The 25,520-nt window shown below is 41.1% G+C and overlaps 2 protein-coding genes across 8 annotated transcripts in view; both read left to right on the forward strand.

Annotated features, from left to right (window-relative positions):
* Positions 1 to 3,686: 3,686 nt before the first annotated feature.
* Positions 3,687 to 10,709, forward strand: hmgcs1 (3-hydroxy-3-methylglutaryl-CoA synthase 1 (soluble)). 2 transcript variants are annotated; one of them, XM_027008996.2, is made up of 10 exons: positions 3,687 to 3,775; positions 4,796 to 5,253; positions 5,529 to 5,654; positions 5,964 to 6,128; positions 7,057 to 7,225; positions 7,512 to 7,682; positions 7,800 to 7,906; positions 7,992 to 8,117; positions 8,383 to 8,540; positions 8,656 to 10,709. In XM_027008996.2, the coding sequence occupies exons 1-10, from the start codon at positions 3,765 to 3,767 to the stop codon at positions 8,743 to 8,745; spliced, it is 1,581 nt and encodes a 526-aa protein (XP_026864797.2). In that variant the 5' UTR covers positions 3,687 to 3,764; the 3' UTR covers positions 8,746 to 10,709. The 2 variants fall into 2 exon arrangements, with proteins under 2 accessions (XP_026864797.2, XP_035391109.1); XM_035535216.1 differs by lacking the exon at positions 3,687 to 3,775 and adding an exon at positions 4,283 to 4,384.
* Positions 10,710 to 12,453: 1,744 nt separating this feature from the next.
* Positions 12,454 to 25,520, forward strand: part of tln1 (talin 1) — a 62,761-nt gene continuing 49,694 nt past the window's right edge. For 3 of the 6 annotated variants that reach the window (XM_035535861.1, XM_035535860.1, XM_035535865.1), the window contains exon 1: positions 12,454 to 12,687. The gene's annotated coding sequence lies outside the window, so the exon portion shown is untranslated. Of the gene's footprint in view, positions 12,688 to 20,787; positions 20,851 to 24,736; positions 24,825 to 25,520 lie in introns of those variants that run through there. The other 3 variants (XM_035535862.1, XM_035535864.1, XM_035535863.1) reach the window with 2 other exon arrangements.

Below are 25,520 nucleotides of genomic sequence, written 5' to 3' on the forward strand. Positions count from 1 at the left end.
TCATATTTTAGTTTGTGGGACAAACACACACACACACACACACACACACACACACAGATATATATATATATATATATATATATATATATATATTAGTTGCCTTGTGCTATTAAATGAGTTCCACAGAAGTAACCTGTTACTTGAGTAGTCTTTTTATCAGATGCTTTCTTATTTTTACTTAACTGATAATTTAAATGACTACTTTTACTTCTACTTGAGTATTTATTATTTTAAACTATGTGTACTTTTACTTGAGTACAGTTTTTGGCTTCTCTAACCACCAATGCATGTCAGCAGACTTCATGGTCCCAGATGCTAAAAGCTTTAGTTCCTTACTTCACTAGGTTAATGCAATCACTAGATCAGGTTCATACCTTATCAAAACAGGTAGACTGACTGATAAATGACGAGCACTTGCTCTTGGCCACATCAAGGGTTGCATCATCTCACACAAGATGATGATTATGCAAAACCAAATGGCTTAGACTATCTATTATCCAGCCGATGTGGTATATGTTCAGTGATAGGCCCTGATTGCTGCACTAATCTTCTCGCCCCTAGTGATAACCTTAATGACATTATTCACGAGTTGACATTTGATATTTGGCCAGGCTCCAGGGTAGTTGAAAGGACTCATTGGATGCCTTTGGCACAATCTCACCCCTTTCTCCTTTCTCCCTCTCTCTCGCTTCTGAACTCTGACCTCTCTCCAGTGTAGGTAGAATGGCTGATGTTAGACCTACGCTAGAAAACTGAGCTGAAGATATACCACGTGTGCAAATAAACACTGAGAATGTGAAGATCAGTGCTGTTTCCTAATTCATCTTTGCCAAAGTTCTAACTCTCATTGTATTATGTATAACATGTGTAGTATATAAATACCAAATAAAAAGGACCATGTGAAAATAGTCAGTAAGCAACCACCATCCAACATTAATTAGCTAGAAAAAAAACCAATCCATTATTTTGTGGGCATCAAGTGGGCATTGAAAAATGAACATAACTCTCAGAACTAGAGCACCATCATCTGGACAAGATCTTGTCTGGACCTCCAGAAGAATGTAAAAGTCCAATTTCCTCAGATGTTCTCTTGTCAGAATGTTCATACACTAACAGAGTTGCCAGATCTATTTTATAACCATTTGTGTGTAGCCACCATCTGGAGTAAAGATGGAAAGGAATGGCATACCACTTGATTAGCCTACATGGGCAGTAGGCCACATAAATAAATTTGGTTTTAAAACATTATCTGCAACTTTATCAGAATAAAAATGTATTTGCCTTACAGTTTGTCCTGGTACGTTTCATAATATCTTCAATGTATATTTTCTGAAGTCTATTAAAGGGTGACTTTTTCCTGCAGTAACATTAAGAGGTTTTTTTTTAAAGAGAACTTGAAGCCAGTGTTACAAACACAAACCGGAATTTTAGGATAACAGGTATTTTCGAATAGTTAACATCCATTATATTGTAAGATGAACAGTAGATCCAACTTAAACTCATTTCAAGTTTAGATATATTATAGGTTACTGGAGACATTTAAGTAATAAAGAATTTTTTTGCAACAAATAAAGTATTATTAAATTGAATCATACTTAATAGAAATCCGGTGATACGTGCACGCGTTTTAAAAGAAAACTCTTAATTAATGTTCATTCTTTTTAATATTGTGTCAAATACGTCATTCATAAAATAGGATGTGAAGATCATTTTATGTATTTGAATATCCAACCTAACGTCGTTAAAGTGACAATCCGAAAGATTCCCCGCGGATTCGTACACAAATATCTCTGACTACATGGCCAGGAGTCACATGTCTTCTCTGATTGGTCATCGCTCTCTCACCATACAACGTCATTTACTCACACCATTGAACCACTAGCATGTCTTGCCCATGAAGTCGGTGATTGGTCTGCCATTTGAAGGGGCGGGCAACATAACTTTCAGAATCTTTTTTCTCTGTGATGATTGGGCACGTTAAACGTGTTCATAAGAGTAATATCGATCGTACAGGTATACTCCTCTTACCATATATAAAGAGATGGTAAGCTATTTGCCCAAGCAGTCTCTTTCCACGCTGCATGCAGCAACTGTATCAATAAGTCACAAAAATCTTAGTGATTATTTCTTATACTTCTTGAAGAATTGAACATTTGTAAAGGTGAGTTGTATTTCTTCTATCACATCTGCAAATAACTTATGATTAAAAAACAATCATAGGTAAGTAGCCTACGTTCCGTTTTGTATATATAGGCTGTTCTACTTACTGCCACAAGCACAAGCAACAGTTTACATGTTCGCATACTACATTAGATATATTTAATATGAACATTTTTAATCTTGCAACTGGATTACGGAATAAAATGATGTTATTAAATCGATCAACTATTGTAGAGCATATTAACCTATAATGGTTCACTTAAAAAAGAATATTAAAAGTAATAAATGTTAAATAAATTTCATAATTTCATTTCAAGGAACATACTTGATGGTTCTGTGGTAACTAATGAAACACTACATCAGTGAAAACTTGTAGGATAATCATAGTCCTAAAATTGCAGTCACATCACAACTGCAGCACTAAAGTGAAACAGCTGTCTATATGTCAACTATTTAAAAAACATTTTAAACCTGTTTCTGTATTCATTACTGCTAATGTTTCTTTAAGCATATGCTAATTCTAAAATTAATTACTGTCCTCTCGAGTCGCTGCACAATTTTTTAAATAGGCAATGTGAACAGTGAAGCATTGGCAACTACTACTACTATTAAATAATAATAATAATAATAATAATAATAATAATGAATACTACTACTACTAATGATAATAATAATAATAATAATAATAATAATGATGATATAATGATGATGATAATAATAATAATAATGAATACTACTACTACTAATGATGGTGGTAATAATAATAATAATAATAATAATAATAATAATATTATTCTTATTAATATTATTATTATTATTATTATTATTTACATTTACGGCATTTACCAGACGCTCTTATCCAGAGCGACTTACAAAAGTACTTTGTCGTTTACTCATAGAATATCCTAATATAGTACATTAAGTTAGAGTCCAATATACCAATTAACTAGAATACTGCAGAAATACAGGGATCAATGCTGATACCTAGAAGTACAAAGTACGTAAGGTCTATCTTAAACAATGATAAGTGTAATAAGCAGTAAGTGCTAGAGTTTGTTAAACAACATCAGTGTAATAAACAATACCTTACAATAAGTACTAATTTAGTCAGTCAATATGGGAGCAGGGTCAGTTGTCCTTTAAATATTCCACAAATAGATGGGTCTTCAGTCTGATAATAATATTAACAATTATAATGGTAATGGTGATGATGATGATAATAATAATAATAATAATAATAATAATAATAATAATAATAATAATAATAATGATGATGATGATGATGACGTTTCACAAAGGCTAAGCTTGAGATGCATACGTGCAAAATAGGAAGACTTTATATACGTATGATTTACAAGCCTTGGTAATATTTTCCTTGCCAAAAAAGGTAATATGCATAATAGGGGTATAATTCACAGAGCATCTATTCTTTTAACTTATGCACTTATTTAACTTATGCACTATAGCGGATCTCCAGTGTATTGAAACGGAAGATAGTCCGTCGGTTATGTTATCCGACTACACCCATCACATGAAAAACTGACCTTATGAACCTCTGGAAGTGTCAGCAACTCTCCTTTTGACATTCAGAGCGTTTCTAATATATGATTCTAAGGTAAGGGAACATAAGATTGTAGGGGCTCTTATAAAGGTAATTCCCTGGAGTTAAATTGTAAATTTCTGCTGAGAATTTGTGAGCTGGTGGCTAGTAAGCCGGGTAGGTAGCCAGCTAGCTGACGCACTTGCCAGAATATACGGTTCTTTGCTCTGTAGCTACCTAGCCCAGCTAGGCAGTTTAATTTGTTAGTTAACTACAAAGCCTAGATAGCTAACGCCAGCATATTTTTTAACGTTTGCTGAACACAAAACTATTATTAGTTGTACATACAACTACTAGCTAGCCAGTTAATTTCGTCAAACTTGAAATGAGCAATTGACGATGTAAGATGCCAAACTAGCTAGCTTAGGCGTCTAAGCCAATTAGTTACATCTGTGGATGTTCGTTTTGAAAAGATAGCTAATAGGATAGCTAACGATGGTGCTGCTGTTGTCCCAAAGTGTGGAGCAGTTAGCTATGTATTTTAGCTAATTAAAGAACATTATCTAGATATATAGCTAACAAGCTACTTAGCTGTTCAAAAACAGTTGGAGCACGTTTCAAATGTTAAGTTGTGTAACTTCGTAGAAAGCGCCCAAAATAACGTCTACCGGTTGATAGTTTCATGTAAGCGAACATGTTGTTTTAGTGATAGTAGAAGTCAGAAGGTAAATTACAGATCTATGTATAAGCTAATTTTTGTTTCAAAACGATAGTGTAATCAGATCAACGTCTGATAAGGTCTAACGCATAAAATGTAAGATCCAAGCTAAGGTCCAAGCCGCTGTTTTGGTCTTGTTGGTCTAGAATGATATAACTAGGTAAAGGGACACTGAGTACTAGGTTTGTGCCCTTTACGCCAGTAGGTTATTTACATGTATTGCATAGTTGGGTGCTAATAAGATCAATACACTTTTTGCCTTGTATTTTGAGGGAAGACTTTCGAGTAGGATTTATTACTTTGAGAGGTTTTTGACTTTTCTGGTGCTGTTTCCAGAATGGATAATCATTAGGGTGGTGCACATTTTTCCTTCACAGTCCATTCACAATGCCTGGATCGCTCCCTGCAAGCTATGTGGCAACTTGGCCCAAAGACGTGGGCATCATCGCAATGGAGGTCTACATTCCCTCCCAGTATGTAGACCAGGCGGAACTGGAGGAGTTTGACGGCGTCGGAGCTGGAAAGTACACTGTCGGTCTTGGCCAGGCGCGAATGGGATTTTGTTCGGACCGGGAGGACATAAATTCTCTCTGTCTGACTGTGGTGCAGCGACTTATGGAGAGGAACTGCCTGTCATACAACAGTGTGGGAAGGCTAGAGGTGGGCACAGAAACCATTATTGACAAGTCGAAGTCTGTGAAGACTGTCCTAATGCAGCTCTTTGAGGAGTCGGGCAACACTGACGTGGAGGGCATCGACACTACTAACGCGTGCTACGGAGGCACTGCTGCCCTTTTTAATGCCGTGAACTGGGTGGAGTCCAGTTCCTGGGATGGTAAGCATCCTCCACTCATGCATTCTAGATTTTTGATGCAACTAATTTATGAATGCACAGACTTGCCTTTAGGTTGAGTCTGTGTGCTGTATGACATTATAAACTGCATGGCCCATTTTCCAAGCACTAAGTTATGCTTGGATATGGTACTGCTGGAATTATTTTTTCTTCTTTGTGTCCTGTGGGAATAACTTGAGTCATGTGAACATATCTTAGTATTTGCTGATGTTTTCATCCTTATTGTAAGCGCCCCTTTCATTGGTTGTTTGCGGCAGGTCGCTATGCTCTGGTTGTGGCAGGAGACATCGCTGTGTATGCCACAGGCAGCGCTAGGCCAACAGGAGGGGCAGGGGCAGTTGCCATGTTGGTAGGGCCCAATGCTCCTCTGGCATTCGAGCGAGGTATGTGGTCCTATAAACCACAGCTGACATGAACTTTGGCACACTTATGTTGCTGCTTTTCCTAGAGCTGAGGTCAAAGTCAGCACATTACCATGCCTTACTACTGTGTTTTGTGTGTACATGCTGATGCGATGCAAGTAAGCCCCTTTAAATTTGAAAGCCTAGCATTGTTTGTGTTGAATTGACATTTGCAGAAATATTAAATAGCCAAAGTGACTTCCATGGTCAGATGCAATCCAGTTCATTTCTGTGCCAAAATGTTTTCCAGTACAAAGAACAGTTTTTAATTGTCTGTATTTTTCTTGGTAGGTCTGCGAGGGACCCATATGCAACATGCTTATGATTTTTATAAGCCTGACATGGTGTCCGAGTACCCTGTGGTAGATGGCAAGCTCTCCATCCAGTGCTACCTCAGTGCATTAGACAGATGCTACTCAGTCTACCGCAATAAGATCCAAGCCCAGTGGCAAAGAGGTGTGCAATGCGAAATGCTTACTTCCTGACACAAGCTGTTTATCTTGAGTTTGCTTGACACTCTAAACACTCCACAGGCATTGCAGTATCGTGCATGTTATTTCTTTACCGACTTCTTTATATACATAAAGTAAGCATAGTATCTTTCAGCACACCAACAGTATTGTATTTTAAGATGTTGTAAGTAGGGGTGTAATGATGCATCGTGAAACAATTGATCGCGATGCAGAAATGTGACGTGCATCGTCTCGCTGGACGATATCGCGTTCTGTTCTTTATGCTATCTAATGCAGTTGCGTTATTTGAACACCAGAGGTATTGAGCTATGAAAGTAGACTTGCGCTATGACGAAGCTGTTAAAGTAGCACATTTTGATACAATAGTAGTAATGTTTTCTTGGTATTTGCATTTATTTATAGGGGATTAAAAATGCTTATTTAATATTTGCACTGTATTTTGCATCGTTATAAGGAATGCTTTAACTTGGTTATTTAATGTTGAAGCTACACTTACTTTACAGTACGTTTTGTTTACAATTGTAATCATCTATTTTAATAGCAGGTTACTAAAAATTCTTTTTTGCTAAAACCTTTTTAGCAAAATTTGATTCATATATTGTGAGAATCAAATTGTGAGTCCAGTATCAAGAATTGTATTGAATTGTGAGCAGAGTGCATCGTAATACTTCTAGCTGTAAGAGTTTGTCATGGCTACAAAACAATTTGAACTTGAATTTTGAATATGGTTTTTGCAGTGATATTTTTTTATGATTCTTTTTTTAATTGACTCTTGTCCTAATTAAGGTGTGCATTTTTAGTGCAGCCTAGCTTAGCGGCTGTCCAGGCACTTCTCAGGTACCCAGACTTTAGATGTTGGAAAAATTGGTGTGTGTTTGTGGCTTAGCCGAGTGTTTGTCCGTTCATTTCAGAGGGTCTCGAGAGGCGTTTCTGTCTGAATGACTTTGGCTTCATGGTCTTCCACTCTCCCTACTGTAAACTGGTTCAGAAGTCTTTGGCCCGTCTCCTGCTTAATGATTTCCTGTCTCATCCCAACCCCAACTTGGAGAGTGGCCCATATAGTGGCCTGGAAGCCTTCAGGTCAGTGGCCATCTGTTGAATAAAACTCGCTAGATGAAGCAGTTTGTAAGCATATAAAACAAAGTACTTTGAAGACCAGCTTTTAGTTTGTGCTGCTTTGATATCTAACCTATCATAATGGCTTCTCTAACATAAAGGTTAGAAATGCACATGCAAGGCCAGTTGCTTCGGTATTTTGTGCAATTGTAGTGCAATAAAAAGGCCAGTTACCCTTAACTTGAATTATTTATACATAAGCAGTGTGGCATTGTTGTTCAGTTTACTTTACTCCTGTTCTTCCATGAAGGGACGTGAAGGTCGAGGACACGTATTTCGACCGTAACGTGGAGAAGGCCTTCATGAAAGCCAGCTCGGAGATGTTTGAGCAGAAAACCAAGGCCTCCCTCCTCATCTCTAATCAGAACGGCAACATGTACACCCCATCTGTGTATGGCTGCCTGGCATCTGTTCTAGCACAGTACGTCCCAGGGTGTCTTCTTCTAGGAGGTCTGCTGGGCTTCCAACCCTCTTTGGAAGAGTTTTCACTGTACAGTAAGTTGTGTTACAATGACTGATGTGTTTTTTATTTTTGCAGACACACGCCTCAGCAGCTGGTGAGTCAGAGAATCGGTGTGTTCTCTTATGGCTCGGGCTTCGCTGCAACACTCTACTCAATCAGGGTCACACAGGATGCTACACCTGGTCAGTGAACACACACGTTCACATCACACAGGCAACTTTACCACTTGATTGAGGCAATCTGAGTCACTCATATGTGTGCTTTCAGGCTCTATGCTGGATAAACTTGTTTCCAGCCTGTCAGATCTGCAGGTCCAACTGGACACCAGGAAAAAGGTTCCTCCTGCTGTATTTGCTGAGAACATGAAGCTGAGAGAGGAGACTCATCACTTGGGTATGCCACAGGCGACTCTGCTTGACTCTAGGATTTGCTCTTTTTAGTTTCACTTGTTAAAACTCCTGTGGAGTTTTTTCTGGGTGCAGATTAAGCTTAGCCTTTTAAAATGACTGGATCTAATTTGTTTCCATACAAATATGTCCTGGTGATCCCCCCCCCCCCCTTATTTCGATCACTTGCTAAAAGTATAGATTAGAGATACTGAAAAAATTGTGTATACCATGTTTGTGTTATGACATGGACATCTCCTTCTCTCCAACAGCAAACTACATCCCCCAGGGTTCAGTGGACGACCTGTACCCAGGAACATGGTACCTGACCTGCGTGGACGATAAGCACCGCAGGTATTATGCCAGATGCTCTCTAGACGAGCACGGGCCCCCGCAGGCAGGACCTATCAATTGTGTTACCACAAGTGAGGTAAGATGGAACGGAACAGGTCTTTACTGTAGATGGCAGCACTGTGTGCCTGAAGCCAAATTGCAATTCTGCCTGCTTGGTGTCTGATTGGACGTGCGTTTCTCTCCTCTGGCAGCACATCCCCAGCCCTGTCAAAAAGATGCCCCGCATTCCAGCAACCACAGCTACCCCGGAGACAATTGTCCTTAGTAATGGTGATCACTGATGTTGACCTCCATGAGGTACACGGGTCCGCGGGTGACGGCCAGGATGCAGAATATGGACAAATTTAGAACCAGTGAAAGGAGAATGGAACAGCTTCTGCCTTACCATTTGAGGCATGTTAATGAATTATGTGAGAAGCACATATATTTTTAAAGTGTTGCTGGATGGGTCTGGTTACTCTGGCACTATGTAAGATATTCTTTTTTTTTTTTTCCTTTTTTAAACAACGGTGGCTTCACATTATTCAAATTAGGATGTGAAGAGGTTTCTCTGTGGTAGCACCTATCCTGCTGACACAGTTTTGAGATACTAATGGACACATACTGGCAAACGCCCCATAAAAGTCTGCTGCTATGATCTGATGATCTATGCAGAGGTAGAAAAAGAAAATTCCAAAGAATCCTGTCTGGCATTATCCAGTTGGAATCTTCAGACACTTTTGTTCTTGTGTTTGAACACATGAACAAAGATGTCTGAGGGCAGATTACAGAATCCCATGGTAGGTACATGAGGATTTGGAGTTTTTTGTTTTAGTTCTCCCTCTATTTTTCAGTGATCAAATGCTGCTTGTCTGTCTCAGCCCACACTGCTGCCATTTCTGTAGAACTGGATTGTACGTTAGCGTTGGTGTCCGATATACGTCGTGGCTTTCTTATTTTTGTCATCTTTTTAAATAATCATTTTATATTGTTTGTGTCACCGTGACCAATATTGAGGGATGTAAACTTAAGGGAATACTCCTTTTTTAAACCCAAATGTTAATGGTCATTGCCAACACCCTAGAAAAAAAACTACATAATTCTATATATGATGTGATCTAGTAGACACCCATGATTCACTTACCATCACTAATTCAGCAGGGAGAGAATATTTGCCTACTGAAAAGTATAAATACCTGCTGTCCCATTAGTAATTTAGATCACTTTAGATTCTCGCACAGCCTGTTGTTGCTTTGCGGTTGATTGTCTGTAAATAATTAGCACTTAAATCAAGTAAACTGAGGATAAACAAATGTTAAGGTTTCATCAAAAACAGAAGAGACTGTTCTACATTGAGTTGTAGAATATGGAGATAACCGAAAGTGAAATTTGTCCTTAAAACAACTTGTACTTCATGTACAAGTCCGCTGTACCTGTGAAATATTGCTGTTGGTTTGTTCCAGTTTCTAACATCGTTGGAACCACTAAAGCAGAAATTAAGACAAACAAATGCACAACCATCAAGACTATTCAATGAATCAGACTAAATTTAGCCATTGACATGCCACCACTTTCTTGCGTTGACACTGACATGTTCTTAACAAACCTAAACACATTTCAGATCAACTGCATTTCAAACAAAGGTGTGAGTGTGATTTGGTCGGTTTTCTTAGGCCCATTGCCTTTGCTTGTCTAAACTGCCACAGAGCAGCTAATTTTCAAACAATGTCACAGCTGCAGTTATTTAGTAAGTAAAACAGTAGCACTCCTCACAGTGGCCACCGAAGCATCACATTAACAGTCTGTCTGTCTTGGGTGGTCTTAGGAAAAGAAAAGGGCAACTCTAATTCTAAAAAACTAAAAAATTAAAAGGGCTTGTAAAGTACAATTTGCCACATACTGTGTCAGGTCAGCTGATGGGACTCACGAAAGTAGACTGATGAAACTGGATGTTGGAGGACTTTGGTTTGATTATCTTACACACCTGTGATGTCCCCCTGCATGCTGAGCAATGCACTTAGAAGTGATGACATAAAAAAAAAAAAAGGGTTTAATGTACTCTGAACATTTAAGATGACCGCACTCTCAGACACTGCACTGGAGACACTTGTAAGTGCTGGGTTCATCTGCATTTCCTCAAGAATATCTTTCAGTATAGTGCTGTTGGGTCCTGATGATGCAAACTGCTCAACCTCAAGAAGCCTTACTCTAAGCATGTCGAAAATATTATTGTATGTATGTGTGTGTGTGTGTGTGTGTGTGTGTGTGTGTGTGTGTATGTGTGTATATATATATATATATATATATATATATATATATATATATATTTATATTTATATATATATATAATTTATATATATTATATATATATATATATCATTTATATATATATCATTTATATATATATATATATATACATAATGAGAGAGAGAGATTTTAATTTTACAGCCAAAACAGTTCAGCTCTAAGGTTTGTTTGGTTTTTTTTCCTGAAATAGCTGTTTACAATAAGTTTCTCTGAGATCAGTTAGTTGTACCAATTTTTGCTGAGTAATGTACAGTACAAGCTGTAAAATTATTTGTAAATAAATAAATTGGTGACTGATCCAAGTGTAACTTTTGTAGAAAACTAGCTGTATTTAAAATATGTACATTATGTAAATGTATTAAGACTTGAGCTGAGAATAAATATGTTAATTTATCCATGTTATCTTTGTTCTTTCAGTCAGAATAAGTGGAAAAAGTTTGTGCAAAACAGATTTCATGGGTTTTTTTGTGCAGTTTTATTTGAATAACACTTTTTGTGCCTCTGAGTTTCTTCAACATAGGTTAGTAGATATGGTACAACAAATATAATGTGTTCTGTTGCAATTTATTTGTGCTCTAAATGACACTATATTGTAAATTAACCTAAGCCAGACAGTTTCATCTACCAAGACATAAACTGGAGTGTTCTATAGAGGAGGGTGGAGGGCATCTCACATGAATAAGGGAAGTCTGACAGTCTTGACTTAAGCAATATCAGTATTTCAATGACTTGTATAGTGGAACTGAAAGCTAGCTTGCAGGACTTGCCAAGTCCCTGTTAACTGTACATGTGAAGACACGTTTTGTGCAGTTTGTTTGGTTTGGCTCATTAAATCTAGTTAGTGACTGATTGCAACTGATTAAATATAGTTTTGTTTATGACATTTCTAGTTTTACAGGTCTTTGTCATACAATATTATGCACATTTGGAAAAGTGTGCCTCTATTTCCATATACCGTCAACTAATTCCTGTTTGTCATAATTAAGGAATATCTACTCAGGTGAGACCGGCTTATATGATTGAAAGCCGTCGCACAAATCAGTTTTAAATGGAACCTGGAGTTATCCAACTAGTTTTACAGATACACTGCCGTAACTCTCTATAGAAATGACCTTTTAAAGATCGATATAAACATTTATGGAATATCGAGCACGAATACGCAATTGTTTCAACGAAGAAGCTTCTTTGGCATATATTAAGATACTGAAGTTGTTTTGTTGCTGCACTATTATACAACACGAGATGGCGTTATTATGGTAGTCTATGGTAGTACTTCAAGCTTCGTTTCGTCAAAAAGTAACGCTAGTGCTTTAGACGTATCCTACCAATTTCCAGTCTAATTTAAATATGGCAAATAGCTAATAGTGTTAAGCACCCATGCTATAATTATAGTTTGATAAACCTAACCAAATTGTTTTCAATACGAGTAGACGTCGTAATGTGCACCTACCGAGCAAAGCGACAAAGACAGTTTCGTTTAATCTATCCATTTCTAAAGAACTACCGCATTCCCATTTTGTTGTCATTGTTGAAGAAAAACTGCATCCGGTTTAAGAAATCTTAGCTAACATCGTTGCCCCATGTCTGCATAACTGAGAATGAAGGCCGGCCGCTGTAAGGTGGAGTCTGAAGTTAAGAGTGTAGCCCGGGCCGCTGTAGGGTGGAGTTTGACTGAGAGTGTAGCCCGGGCCGCTGTAGGGTGGAGTTTGACTGAGAGTGTAGCCCGGGCCGCTGTAGGGTGGAGTTTGACTGAGAGTGTAGCCCGGGCCGCTGTAGGGTGGAGTTTGACTCCGCCTCAAACGAACGGCGCATAGGAGGGAGCTGAGAAAAGATTCTGACGTTTACCAGCATTTTCGGAACATAATTTTCTGCTGGGGAAAAAGGGTTGTATCGATTATTGTCCAAAGGTGGACGACTAGCGGACGAGGAAAGCGGAGGTAAGGGCGAAGGAAACGTGTCTCTTTTGAAACGAACCTTTGACCAAAACTAGCTACAAAACTTTGTCGAGGGTGGGAAGTTCCTGACGATGAAGCACAGAACAATTCTTAAAACTCAGCCTTAAGAATTGGCCTGTGATATGCATTCGTGTACATCCTGAAAATGATTGAAAGCTTAAAATGTTTGATAAAACTGTTGGACTGTCAGTGAATGTAACTACTCATTAAAAAAAAGTGAAGAATAAGAATGCTGTTGAGAATAATGTATAAGGACAGAAATGTTAGCTCTGACTGATGTGTGGAAATTTGAACACGGAAGAATAACTTGCATAGTTTCCGCAAGCCTTTCTTGCCGTGATATGTGAAAGGTTGAGGATTCATCACTGCCTGTAACACAGCAGTAAAGGAGATCTAGCTGTGACAACCGAGTTTGTGCTTGTTAAAGTAGTAGTGCGACGGCCCGTGGCTTACAACTTTCCTCTGTACACGCGAGTGTAACGCGCGGCTGAACGGTGAACCATGGCCTACAGCAAATCACTTCAAATGTCATTTTTCCCTTACTGACTATGTATGGTCAGCCGGTGGTCGTAGAACTAGACAAAAACTATGATCAAGTAACGCTTCGCGAAGCACTGAAAGATTAAGATGCATCCAGTGATATTAGCTAGCTGTTTAGTATACTTCCAAGAACCTGTGTTGCCATTGGGACTTGTAGCAGATCGAAAATTTCATTGTCTCATAAGTTTCTTGTTGTAACCATATCGCCAATTAATGTTACTACAAAGTGTGGCTAGTTAATCTACGACATTTTTCCCCACCACGGTGTACTGATTTTAAAAAGATATCGCATGGCAACGTGTGTGGCACAGTGGTTGTCAAACAAGTTACACCTTCGAAAATAATGCACCCCCTGGGCTCAAATAGCTTGACACTACGTGGGGTGTGGTGAGAGAATTCTTGTGTAACATTGCGTAAGGCCAACTCTTATCAAAAGAGCTTTTAAGACAGAAGTCTTATGTTTTGAGGGCTAAAGCAGGTTTTACTTAAGCGTGTTGAATAATATCATTTCATTCGATTTTATGTTGAATTACCTGCAATTATGTAATTCCTTAAATACTTTCACTAAGAAGGTAGCGTTATTTGTATCATAATTAAATGCACATGGTTGATTACTGGTTTGTGTAAATATGCTTTTTAAACTCTTTATTTATTTTATTTTTGTTAAAACGCTGGGATGTATATGATTTTTCTTAATGCTTGATGTTGCTCCTCTTTCTGCTTTTTTGTTTTTTGTTTTTTGTTTTAATTTTTTTTTTTTGAATTCAAGTCCTCTGCCAGACATAACAGTAACTAACATTAAAGTTGGTGTGTACTAGTAGGCTAGCCACTGTGCTATAATTCTGAGAGTAAACACAGAGCCAGCTCCACAGAACTATCACTCAGCAGGTATATCGCAGTCAAGGTCACTGGGTGGCGTTGCTGAAAAATAGCTTATGACCCAGTAGTCAGTTCTGTGCAGTATGATCCACTTTCTGCAGCAGCTTGGGTTTCAGAGGGATTGTCCAGGCTCCGGGTGTTGTCGGCCTCATCCCTAACCTTTTTACGAAAGGGCACTTGGTTCCTTTTTTGTCTCACAGGGCTTTAGATATATTGTCTTATGTGAGTGTACTCGTTGGCACAACGCTGCCCGTTTACATGAGCGGCACGGCTGACCTGCATGTCTGTTGGCTGGGGAGGGTGGGTTCGAGCTCATGCAAGGTTTGGGTCCGAGTCTGCATTGTGGAGAGGTAAAATACGTGCAGTGGATGAAGTATTAATTAACTTAGACCTCATGTTGATTTAAAATTGTGAATAAACATTACCATTACTTAAACAAGCTTTTTTGGCGTAAAAGCTCTTCAAAGGCTTTTTGTCGTGGACAGCTATAGCTGTCTGCCATTTGCGTGCATTGATCATTTGGAGTAATAATAATGACCACTCCAGGCCTCAGTCAAATATTTCAGACTAATCAATAAAGCTCTGTGGGGATAGGCCTATTTCGACTGGCTTAGTCAGTGTGTTGGACAGGATGGCATGTCGTGACTTGGTAAACAACATCACTGAGCCACTTGTGCATGTGAACTTGATCCTCTGGTTCTTTGGTGCTCATCAGGTCACTGGCGCTTTAGCCATTGTTTGTTGTTCTGTTATGAAGCATAAACCAATTTTTTCTATGAGCCTGTTATTGTTTAGCTGCTCTAAGAAGCTGTCCAGGATGTCAGTTTGTATCTCTTTCCTGTCATTGTCCTCAGGAAAACAGTGACAGCAGAGATGTTACTTACAGTATGTTGTTGAAGATAGAGACCCTGCCTTGCAACTGCCGGGTCTGTCAGGCATGCACGCTTGCATGCACAGACTGACAGTTTACAGTTGCGTGGGAGCACTGCCAGTGATGCTGCTGCAGCCCGTTCCCAGGTCAGCTCAGCCCAGCGAGCAGCGAACATGCCTCCCCGATCGGCTATGCACACACTGCAACAAGGTTACCATTGATGCTTCACTGTGCACGTTGTGGTGGGCTGGTGAGTAATGAAGGCTCCCTTTGTCTCGCTGAGAGGGGCGCTAGTGGAGAATCCTACTCAAAACAACAGGAGGGATGTGTAGGTGCAGAGCTTGCTGCATGTGGCTCTCCCAGCCTCCTCCCAGCTCCTCACGACTGGCTGCAGGCAAGCGCTCGGTTCAGCCTCCGTGCATGCTGCCTGGCTATGAGCACTGTGGCATCACACAGAGGCCTTTAAGGGCAAAATACTTCTTTTGTTGTTCAGAATAATGCCAGGGATAATACTTTGTACATTATTGAAATTTTAGGTTTGATTCTTCCACTGTTGGGACAGACCACGTATTTCAGATGTGGGGAATGGGACAACGTGACATGAACTTGTCGTCTGCAGTTGAATGAATGGTCAATTCACAAGCGCACCCTTTGATGTTTACATCAAAGGGAATAAAGCTTGTTGTTGGATAATACTGGATGAAATTGATTTTGGATATTTCCCAGCCATACTTGTTAACATGTTTACAGTATTTATTTATTTATTTATTTATTTATTTATTTATTTATTTTAATTTTTTTTACAACTTCATGGTCTAATCTATTTGACTTTAATGTATTTAAAAGGCCATTTATCATCGCATGTTTCATGGCTGTATATTTCATAACAGCCAAATACTGAGTTAAAATTCTTTAGAGCTTTTTTTGTGCTTATACTTTTTAAAGGCATGCTAAGGAATATTTTTTGCTCCTGAGTGGCATCTGGTTCACTGCTTCTCAGCTTTTATTACTATTTAAGAGATTTAACATTTTTCTCAAGTTTCGGGCCAAGGTGAAAAGCATTTCTAGGGCAACACTCAGGATATTCCCTCAGGTTGGTAACAGTCATACTGGACATCCAAGAAAGCACAGAAAAATGAAGGGTTTTACATGCCAAGATTTGGGGAGTAATGGTACATGTATGTGTCCTGAACCATCACGGTTCACACTTTATGGTTCAGTGCATGCAGTCATATGGAGAATTCACAGTAGCCTATGAGCGAAGATTAATGAGAGTAATGAGGAGTCAAATTTCACAATCGTGAATTCCATATGAAACCATAAGCTGTTGGCTATTGGCTAAGATCAGCTAAAGCTCCTTGATGACTGAGTGAGTCACACTATGGCGAAGACAAATGATACACAGGAGAGAGAAGTCCTGCTTCTTTCAAATCAGCTGTGTTGGAATTTGCATTCCCATTGAACTAAGATAGCGAGTGGTAGATAAGGACTGTGGGCTAGCGCATAGTTAATGGCATCGCCCAGGTATGCCAATAATTAAAACTTTACATTTATTTGTTTGGTATACACTCTTATCCAAAGCTCCTTCAATTTCAATAGGGTTGCACAGGTAGGCAAGTGCAGAGTTATAAGTCTTGCCAATGGACTCCTATTGGTATAACGTGGTAAATTTTGGCCGGACAGGGGATTTGAGCCACGGGAGAAACAGCGTTGTTACTCACTACACTATACCAACCAACCACTGAGGTACATACATACATACACAAAACAGGAGTCCAACTGCTTATACCTGCAGCATCTAGATGCAAAAACAGATGGCCAAAATGTTTGTGATTTGTTTGTTTGTTTGTTTGTTTGTTTGTTTGTTTTTAAGCATGGTTGTCCCCATGGTACCGAACTGTGGTGTGAACGAAACTACGGCTTCTTTTTTCCCTTCCCATCTCCCCTCCCAATGCAAAGCATCCTTGATTTTGTAATGGGTGCTGTATAAATTGAAGTTGTTGTTGTTCTGTTTAGCGTCACACCCCTTGCCAAGAGGCACACTATCTCCAAGGCAGTGCACTTGGTCTTTAATAGTTTTTAAAGTGGCTGAACAGTTTTTGTTTTGTTGTCTTGTTTTTGATCAGCAATAGAGTAGCTTTACTGCACATGGATCAACAAAACCATTATTACATATTGCTAAAGAGACTGACTGCAAGTGATGGCTTGATTATTTTTTTACTTTTCTGCTAGTTAACCCACTGAACACCTAGCAGATGTAGTGCACTTTCACCTAGAACTCTGACTATTATCATTACAGTAAACTTCACAAGTCCTGTTATCAAGGGAGGCCTAGTGTGGCAGAACGGCTGTGGCAGACTGCCGAGACATGAGGACTAGTGCAGGATTTATGTGTGGGGCATACAGAGAGTAGCACACGCTCCCATTTAGGAGATTTGGGCTCGTGGTTTGTTTTAAGGTGTGGGAAGCTGCCTCTTGCCAGTGTTTTTGGAGGCAGCCATATTTGGTCAAAGCAACGTGGACCGATAGTCCAACAATGAGAGAGTGCTCTCCGTCTGGGCCAGTTGGATTCTCTCAGCCTTTGAAAGGTTGACAGTTCTTCCTAGCCATCAAGCCCAGTGAACTAAGAATGACTTCGATGATGCTCAACAATCCTAACTTTAAACACGGTTGTTTCTGTTCTTAGTGCTCAGAAGCACTGAGAATGTTATTTTATAATTTTCCAAAAAAGACATTGCATAGTTGCCTGCTTGCACTTCCATGTTTGACTGTCGTTATTCCATGCCGTCTCAATGTCCTTCATTTAGCAGCGTCTCTGATTGCTAAGGGTTTGAAGGGAAGAGCCATTAGGGAAGAGCTGTGTGAGCATATGATTACCAAATGCCTTGATTAGGGTCATTTCTTATGACTGACTCATCAAACCATGAGGAAATGTGTCGTGTCATAAGACATCTCAGGTTTTTAGCAAGCCACTGCCCTGCACCACACACGTCCAACTGAAACACGCCGGCTGCTGTACGTCTGTCATGCCTGTTCCTCCAGACGCTGTCCTCACATCGCCATCGTCATCGTCGTCATCAGCAGCGGCAGCGGCGGTCTGTGAAGAAGGTTGGGGAGGCACCCAGCGGTCTTGGCTCCTCTCAGTTTACACTAAGTGAGGTGTACAGTATACAGAGCTCCATCTTCGCAGCTTTTGGCCAAGGCAGCACCAATAGCAGCAGATGACTGGGATGGCTGAAGGGTTCGGTCATAACTGGAGTTGGAGCGAGTCCTAACTAAGCCAGTCTGCCACTGGCTCCTGAGTCACCCAGGAATATTCTGTAAAGGAAAACATCCCTTAGTACCTTCCATGTATGAAAACACGTTATTTCAGTCTGAACTAATAAAGCTGTATTGTGTGCCAAGGTCATATCTGGTACATCCTGGACAGTTAATTGTTCCAGTGTATTGCTAATTGATATGGATACATGAAGAATGTTTTTACACTTCCACCCAAAAGCACCAGCTTAGAATGTCAAACATCGGTGACTCATCTAAATCTCTGGATTTGTCTGATCTTGTGTTTAGAACCATATCTTTGTTTTGCAAGAGCAGTGTTGAACAGAGGGTTAGGAAAACACTTAATATCTCACAGAGCTCCAAGAGATGTTTGAATAAGTACAATAAATACTGAAGCTCTGAGCATTGCGCAGTGCTGTTGCACTCCAGAGACCCAGTGTGCATTTACTCCCATTCTTCTCACGTGTCAGATTCTTTGCTCGTTGTTTTGATGTGTGCCTTTGGCTTGGGAGGCCACAGAACCTAATCGTTGTTTAATGTATTTGAAAAGCGGTCTGGAGCAGTTGGCTTTTGGGGGGGGAGGGGGCGGATGGACAGCTGCATTTCAAAGACACGTCCGTGGACAGTAAAGGAAAAGAGTCGTGCAGATCAGCTTCCTTTCCCGCATGGGAACGTGGCGGAAGGAATGAGGGCCCGTGCCTTTGCTTGGATCTTCCCATGATGCACAAAAGGTCTGCCTCCACACGCAGACCTGTCACCTCAGATCTCTCTTTTTTTTTTGCTGGTCTGGTGGCAATAGCTTTTATACTACCTCGGCCATCTTGAGTGTTTTTCAGTGTACACTGTCTCTATGACCCATATGCTTGGCTTGCAGTGCCGTTCTGAAGTGGTTTCACAGGGTTTACCAGAAATGGGACCTTTTTTCTTTTTAAATAGATCCTGCGTCATATAATCCTGTGCGATGATTCAGCAGTGCTCTTGAATTGGACTTGACCCTGCAAGGCAGTCCAGTCAGTTGCACACAAATGTAGAAGTGCCCCGAAAGAGGAAGGCCGACGAGCGCATCCTCAGAGCACATCCTGTTCTTCACGAGCGATAGTGCTGTGTCTGATTGATTGTCCCTGCCGCCCTTCTGACCTCTATCATTCCACTGAAGTCCTTTATGAGTTGTGCCTAAAGCGATTGGGGGGAATAAGCAAAATACCTATTTAACAAACGTTAAAAGTTGACTTCACAATGCTTCAACTGAACTATTTTTTTAGACATTCAAGATCAATGGTCAAAAAACTAAAGCGCTGGAGTCCCCTTCTTTACAGGCAATTACTTGAAGCAGCAGCTTTCTATAGCCGCTGGTCAGTTCTTCACAGCAGTCGGAGGATATTTTTTGGCATATTTCCTTTGATGTATAGACCTAACTTTGGGAGATCATGCTTGAACAGCCTGCTTAAATCACACTACAGCAGGTCAGGTCTTCTGGCTGTTCTAAAAATACACCTTTTTTTCATGCTCCAATTTTTGGATTGTTGCCATGATGTGTGCAGTCTTAAATCACGGACATGTGCCCAGGAATTCCGCTGTAGAATTTCCTCATGCAGCTTGCAGTTCTCTGACTGACCGCAAGCCATCCTGGCCATAAGACAACAAAGTAGGTCCTTACCGTTGTATTGCCTCCATTCGGCGTCGCAGCTGAGATTTTAATGTTTAGTGGTATGCATCGTCTTATCTGCAATGTCTCTGAATATAATTCTGTTTACATTTCCCTGAATAGACAGTGGTTTCCTTTGTTGTAACCGACCTTTCGATAATGCTCCCGTTTCAGTTATTTTCTCACGGCAGAATCATGAAGCGCAAGGGATGCTTGCATGTCCTTAACTGTTACCGTGGAGGTCTTCATCACTTGTTTGAGAATACCAAAACATGCATGCGCACCAATATTTGCAGGACACCTGCTTTCAGACAGAGTAAACTGAATTTCTTACAGTTGCAAACTATTGCCCTGACTGGAGTCTGAGCTAGTCACTTCCGGTTTTATTGTAAATAACCTTTCTTCTAAAGTCTTTTCAGTGGGCCATATTGTCATATTGCACATATTATGATACATTTCTATTGTGACGAGTAGGTAACTAAATTGTTTTTTGTACTAAATTTGTTTTGTTTGTGAATCCAAATAAATGTTTTCAAGAGTTTCCTAGAGGTTTACATACCTTTCCAGTCAGCAACCTTGACTGTTCACACCATATTTTCACAAAATATATTGTAATGTCATTCATTTAAAAAAATAACATTTTACAGCATGACACACTAAATAAAAGTATTAATTATTATAACTTGCAAGAAAATCGGATCACATTTTAGGAGCCATTTCTACAGAGATGCAAGTAATTCAAAGGGCTTAACAGTTTTGTAGGAGTTTGTGGGATCTTCTGTTTAGCAGTACTCTAGCTGCTATCCAAGAGCTGCATGAATCTTTTGCCTTTTTAAACAGGAGGTTCTTTGTTCTTGGATTGTTGCAGGTGCTCGTTTTGGTGTGGTCCTCTTGGCGTGCTTCATGCTTCCTCCTGCTCATCATTATCTGAGTGAGTGGATTACACTGTCGGCCTTCTGTGTAAGTGGCCTCACAGTGGCCACTCGTGCACGAAGCCTCTGCTCCGCTCTGTCCCGTTTCTCTCTGGCTAAGAGGAGGCCCTTCGCTGTTTGCGTGTTGTTGCTGAAGGGGCCATCGATTAATGTGCTGCAGAGGTTTTCTAAGAGCACAAAGCAGCAAAGCATGACACCATTTCACAGTGTAATTGGATTAAGGACCTACTACCCACCACCATTCGGAGATGAGAGAGAGGAGAGAAAAAAAAAAAAGAGTCTGCCGTTTGCTCAGGGCCTGTTCCCAGCACGTCATTAAACTGGGTCATTGATGCAGCTGTCCATGACTTTGTCAGAATGGAGCTGGCTGTCTGGTGTGACAATCAGGGCTGGCCTGTAGACCGCCCAGTTTCAACTCGGGGATGGCCTATGGACCACCCGCTTTCAAGTTTCCTGATTTATTTGCAGTTGGATGAAGTGGCAAAAACATCTAGAAAAAATGATACTGATTATGGAAACTCTCTTTCTTCAAGCATTAATGATGTGCCTTGCTAGCTGTGCAATACCTTGCTATTTTGCCATTTCACCAGTCTACTCTGATAATGAAGATCAGGAGTCTTTAACTCCCAGTTGCATGTCCCAGTGAATATTTATCACTATTGGAAAGCGCTGTGATCTGGCTGTGCTATGCTAACTACACATGAGCAGGACTTTCACCTATGTATCCATCACCTATCTTCCTGTCTTGACCCTTCCCATCTTTTCATACCTCTCAGCCATCTTAAACCAATCAGTGCGATAAGGCCAAAAAAAAAAACACTCCACATTCCTCCATCCCATAGGGAGTGAGTGAAACGAGCATGTTCCTTTGACTCCGCCTCTGGCAGAGTTGGGAGGCAGCGATAGGCACCTCCTTCTCATCCAAGCAGCCTATGTCCCTCCCTCCCCCTGGAGCTTGGAGCCTGCTGAGAATCGCTGTGGAATTCCAGAGGAATGTGTTGTGGAATTGAGCCACAAAGTGCTTGAAGGGAAGAGGGAAGAGCAGCGCTGATGCATTTTGGAAAGCTCGAACCAGGCACCGCTGTTCATTGATGAGACCTCCAATTCATGTTAATTAACAGGACATTGCTGATTTAGCTGTTTAGTGTAGATTAGACCATTTATCTAAATTAGAAGTGACTCTGAGCCTTTACAGGGTCTCCCTTTGAAGATACTGTAAAGGCTCTGAGTCAAGGAATTGGTATTATTCAGTTAGTTTTTCTAACTATCAGCATTAGATTGATTCTAGTGATAGTCATAGGTACCTGTCTGTTTTGTCATTACAGTGGTTCTGTGTTTCATTATTAATTTTAGACACCTGCTGCATTTCTTTAGGACTGCATGACCAGATGTCTTGTTGAAGTTGTCATCTGATTGATTTTATACATCAAACTCACAAATGTAGGGCTTTGTCAAACTGTGCTGCATCCATGTAACTTTTAGAGATCTTTTTCTTTAAAGACTGGCTCCCTTTCTGCCACATGTCCAAATGCCACATGCATGTTAACTCCTAAAACACAAGAATGAATCCTGTATTAATGTGTGACATTAGAGCTGTGGGATTTACTCATCAGATTACACCTCGGTAGATGCTTCAGAGCTGTTCAGCGCTTTTGCGCTCAGAGGCGTTCAAGCGCTTTTGCGCTCAGAGGCGTTGAGCGCTGTTACATTTCCATGTGCTTAGGCCTTCAGCGCTCTGCTTCTGCTGCCAGTGAAAGGCATGGAGGGACTCGGTTGTGGGCTTCACACCACTGCGCTGGAATTCACAGTTTGTTAACACTGCTGCCAGGTCAGTGTGAGGACCTGCTATCCAGAGCCCCGAGCCTTTATATATTGAATGAATCACAGCATTTCATAGCATGATCCAGCAATGTCAAAATGTTGTTGAAATTGCAGTATGTTGCAATGTAACCAAATAGTTGGTTAGTTTGTTGTTTTTGTTTTTTCTTTTAAACTTTATTATATATCTCTTTAGACATCTTGAGTTATTAATGGAGACGCAGCGTCTCGGAAATTCTTTGTCCCTCACTAAAGACAAGAGTTAGAAAAGTCCCATGTGAATATGCACTTCTGCCTTGTCCATTAATTCAACATGCTCAGATATGTCAGCCCAGACAGGACAGCACTAAACCAGGACTGACTCATCAGACTCGCGTGTTGAATAAACGCATGCTGATTCATCCAGTTATGCTAGTTTACATTTTAATATCACTGGAGTCGGGTTGGTGGGTTGCTTCCTTCCGTGCATTGTGGCAGTTGCCACAAAGAGATAATTGATATAAATATGCATAAAGTTATTGTGACTGTTGGCTGCATTTCTGTAGCATGCAGATACAGATGAGGACGGTTAGCTCGATGAGCTGCCGGACGGGACACCTCCACTTGGAGAGGCAAGATAACACAACATGGTGGATGCGTAGCACAAGCTGGTGACACAGGAAGTGGCTTTGCAGTGCCAATGTCTGGACCCTCCTCTCCCCACGTTTCTAAATGCTTTGAATGTGGTCTGGCATTCACGAAGCCCAGAGTTTGGGGCAAAGTGGCCCAGTTTGTCATGTGCTAGCCCTGACTTTAGTAGCTCAGCTTTGTTGTATTGAGGCCTCCACATTCTTCGTGATCTTCCACAGCCTTTACTCTGACTGCAACTCTCTGCAGTGTCGGTGGTTTGGGTGCTTGACTTGTGATTGGGAGGTTGCTGGTTCAAGCCCTGCCGCTGCCAAGTTGCTGCTGTTGGGCCCGTGAGGAAGGCCCTTAACCCTCAAATGCTCCTGTCTAGGTTTGGGCTGCCTGGCAGTATCCTAACCCACACCTGTCGCTGGCGTTGATGGCGTGGCAGTCAGCAGTGGTATTCTGTACCTCTGTCTCAACTCTGGAGGAGGAGGATGATGATGATGATGATGACTCTTTGCAGTGCTGGTTATCTATGATTGCTGCAGATAGTAATTGCAAAGTCCCTAAGTGGAATAGGCAGCACAGCTGTAAATGTGTGCCGGGAGGCACAGTATTGTGGACACAATCATAACGCTCTTCAACAGCATTAACCTAAATCGTATCTTGCTTATGAGAGGAGAAGATTGAAAGAGGCCCATGACTCGACTTGGTGTAAAGTCTTTATGCATGTTTGTGTACATGCTTGTGTGTGTGCACAAGCATGCGTGCAAGCTTGTATGCACGTAGGTACAGGAGTGACCCATGAATGAACCCTTGTGTACAGTATGCTATGTCCAGTGTGATCAGCCGGCTGGCTAACAGTCTCAGCCCTGTGCAGGAAGCTAGCAGTCCTCCTTTGAGCAACTGATATTCCAGCCTGACTAAAACAATTAGAACGATTGCATTAGAAACCTAGAACAAAGCAGATATAGCCAGGGTCCTTTGGATGTGAGGCTGATACAGATGTGGGATTGTGCTTCACAAGTGTTTCTTTGCTGAAATGCCTGGATTTCAGATGTAACCAATCTGTTAACCCTAACTTGTTTCTCGACATTTCACCATCTGTGCCAGTGCAGATAGCACACACAAAGCGTCTTTAGCAACTTCTGCTGTCAGCAGCTGTTCTGGTTTGCAGTGTCCCAGTGGGCCATGTCAAAAGGACACTCAGTATGACAGCACCTGGAATGCCACATAAACACTATGACCTACAAAGCAGGCAACCACTACATGGAACATGGGGGGGGGGGGGGGGGAGCCTGATGTGTGTTAACTGCTCCCGTGAACACCCCTTAATTAGCCATGTGGATCCCCTTTCTGGCTCCTCTGCTCACACCCTGGCGCCGACAGGGATGCCGTTACCAGGAGGGCGGGCAGGCTTGCACGCTCTCGGGTTGCTATGCAGCCCTGGCAGGCCTTCTGCCATACGAGCGTTAAACTATAAACGAGGGCTTGCTCTTCAGTGGTGAGGCTGCTGCCTTCCTGGACACCAGGTTTATGGAAGAAGGTGATGTGCTTTGTTTCTTGCTCCCGAGTGGTGTGTGTCGTGAGCAGGTGTGTGTGTGTGCGTGTGTTGTGAGGAGATGTGAGAGAGTGTGGTTTGGTGTGGGGTGTGTGTGTGTGTGTGTGTGTGTGTGTGTGTGTAATGTGCGGGCAAACGTGGCGTGCTGATTATCTGGTGACGTGTAAGATGGCGGGCTTACGTGGAGCATACCACGAGTTTAGGAAGTGGCTTGGTGGCCATTATCCGTCCACTATCTGCGTGAAATGGGGATTTCTGCTCTGTATTAATGGTTCTGACTTTCAACAGGGGAAGAGGATAATGGCGGCTGCTCTGCTCGGTTGGTTCCTCTCGTTCCGCTTTCCGTTGGGACTGGGTGGGGTCTAGCTGAGGAAGGGTCGCTGTATCGTAGCAGTGTGGAAGCACAGCAGTGAGTGGTTTGAGCAGAACCAACACCCTGTTTAGAAATGCTCAACATGCGTCAGCTTGCTCAGTCACTGTGCACATTTTAATTCCATATGCTGAATCGGCAGCTTAGTTAAAACTTGTTAGATGAAGGTAAGGTGGCTCTCTTTGGCAAAGTAATTTGAGATGTTTAAATGGGGTTCAGATATGTACGCATGTTCTCCATTTCCTTCACTTTTTTGCTCACTGACAGATAAAATTAGGTTATTGTGAATAGCTTGAGTGCAGCTTCACAGG

The sequence above is a fragment of the Electrophorus electricus genome, chromosome 17 (genome assembly GCF_013358815.1).
Source record: "Electrophorus electricus isolate fEleEle1 chromosome 17, fEleEle1.pri, whole genome shotgun sequence".
Lineage (NCBI taxonomy): Eukaryota > Metazoa > Chordata > Actinopteri > Gymnotiformes > Gymnotidae > Electrophorus > Electrophorus electricus.

Coding starts and splice junctions, on each gene's coding strand:
- hmgcs1 (XM_027008996.2), top strand. Junction 5,254..5,528: donor GGAGTCCAGTTCCTGGGATG/GTAAGCATCCTC, acceptor TGTTTGCGGCAG/GTCGCTATGCTCTGGTTGTG. Junction 8,118..8,382: donor AGAGGAGACTCATCACTTGG/GTATGCCACAGG, acceptor TCTCTCCAACAG/CAAACTACATCCCCCAGGGT.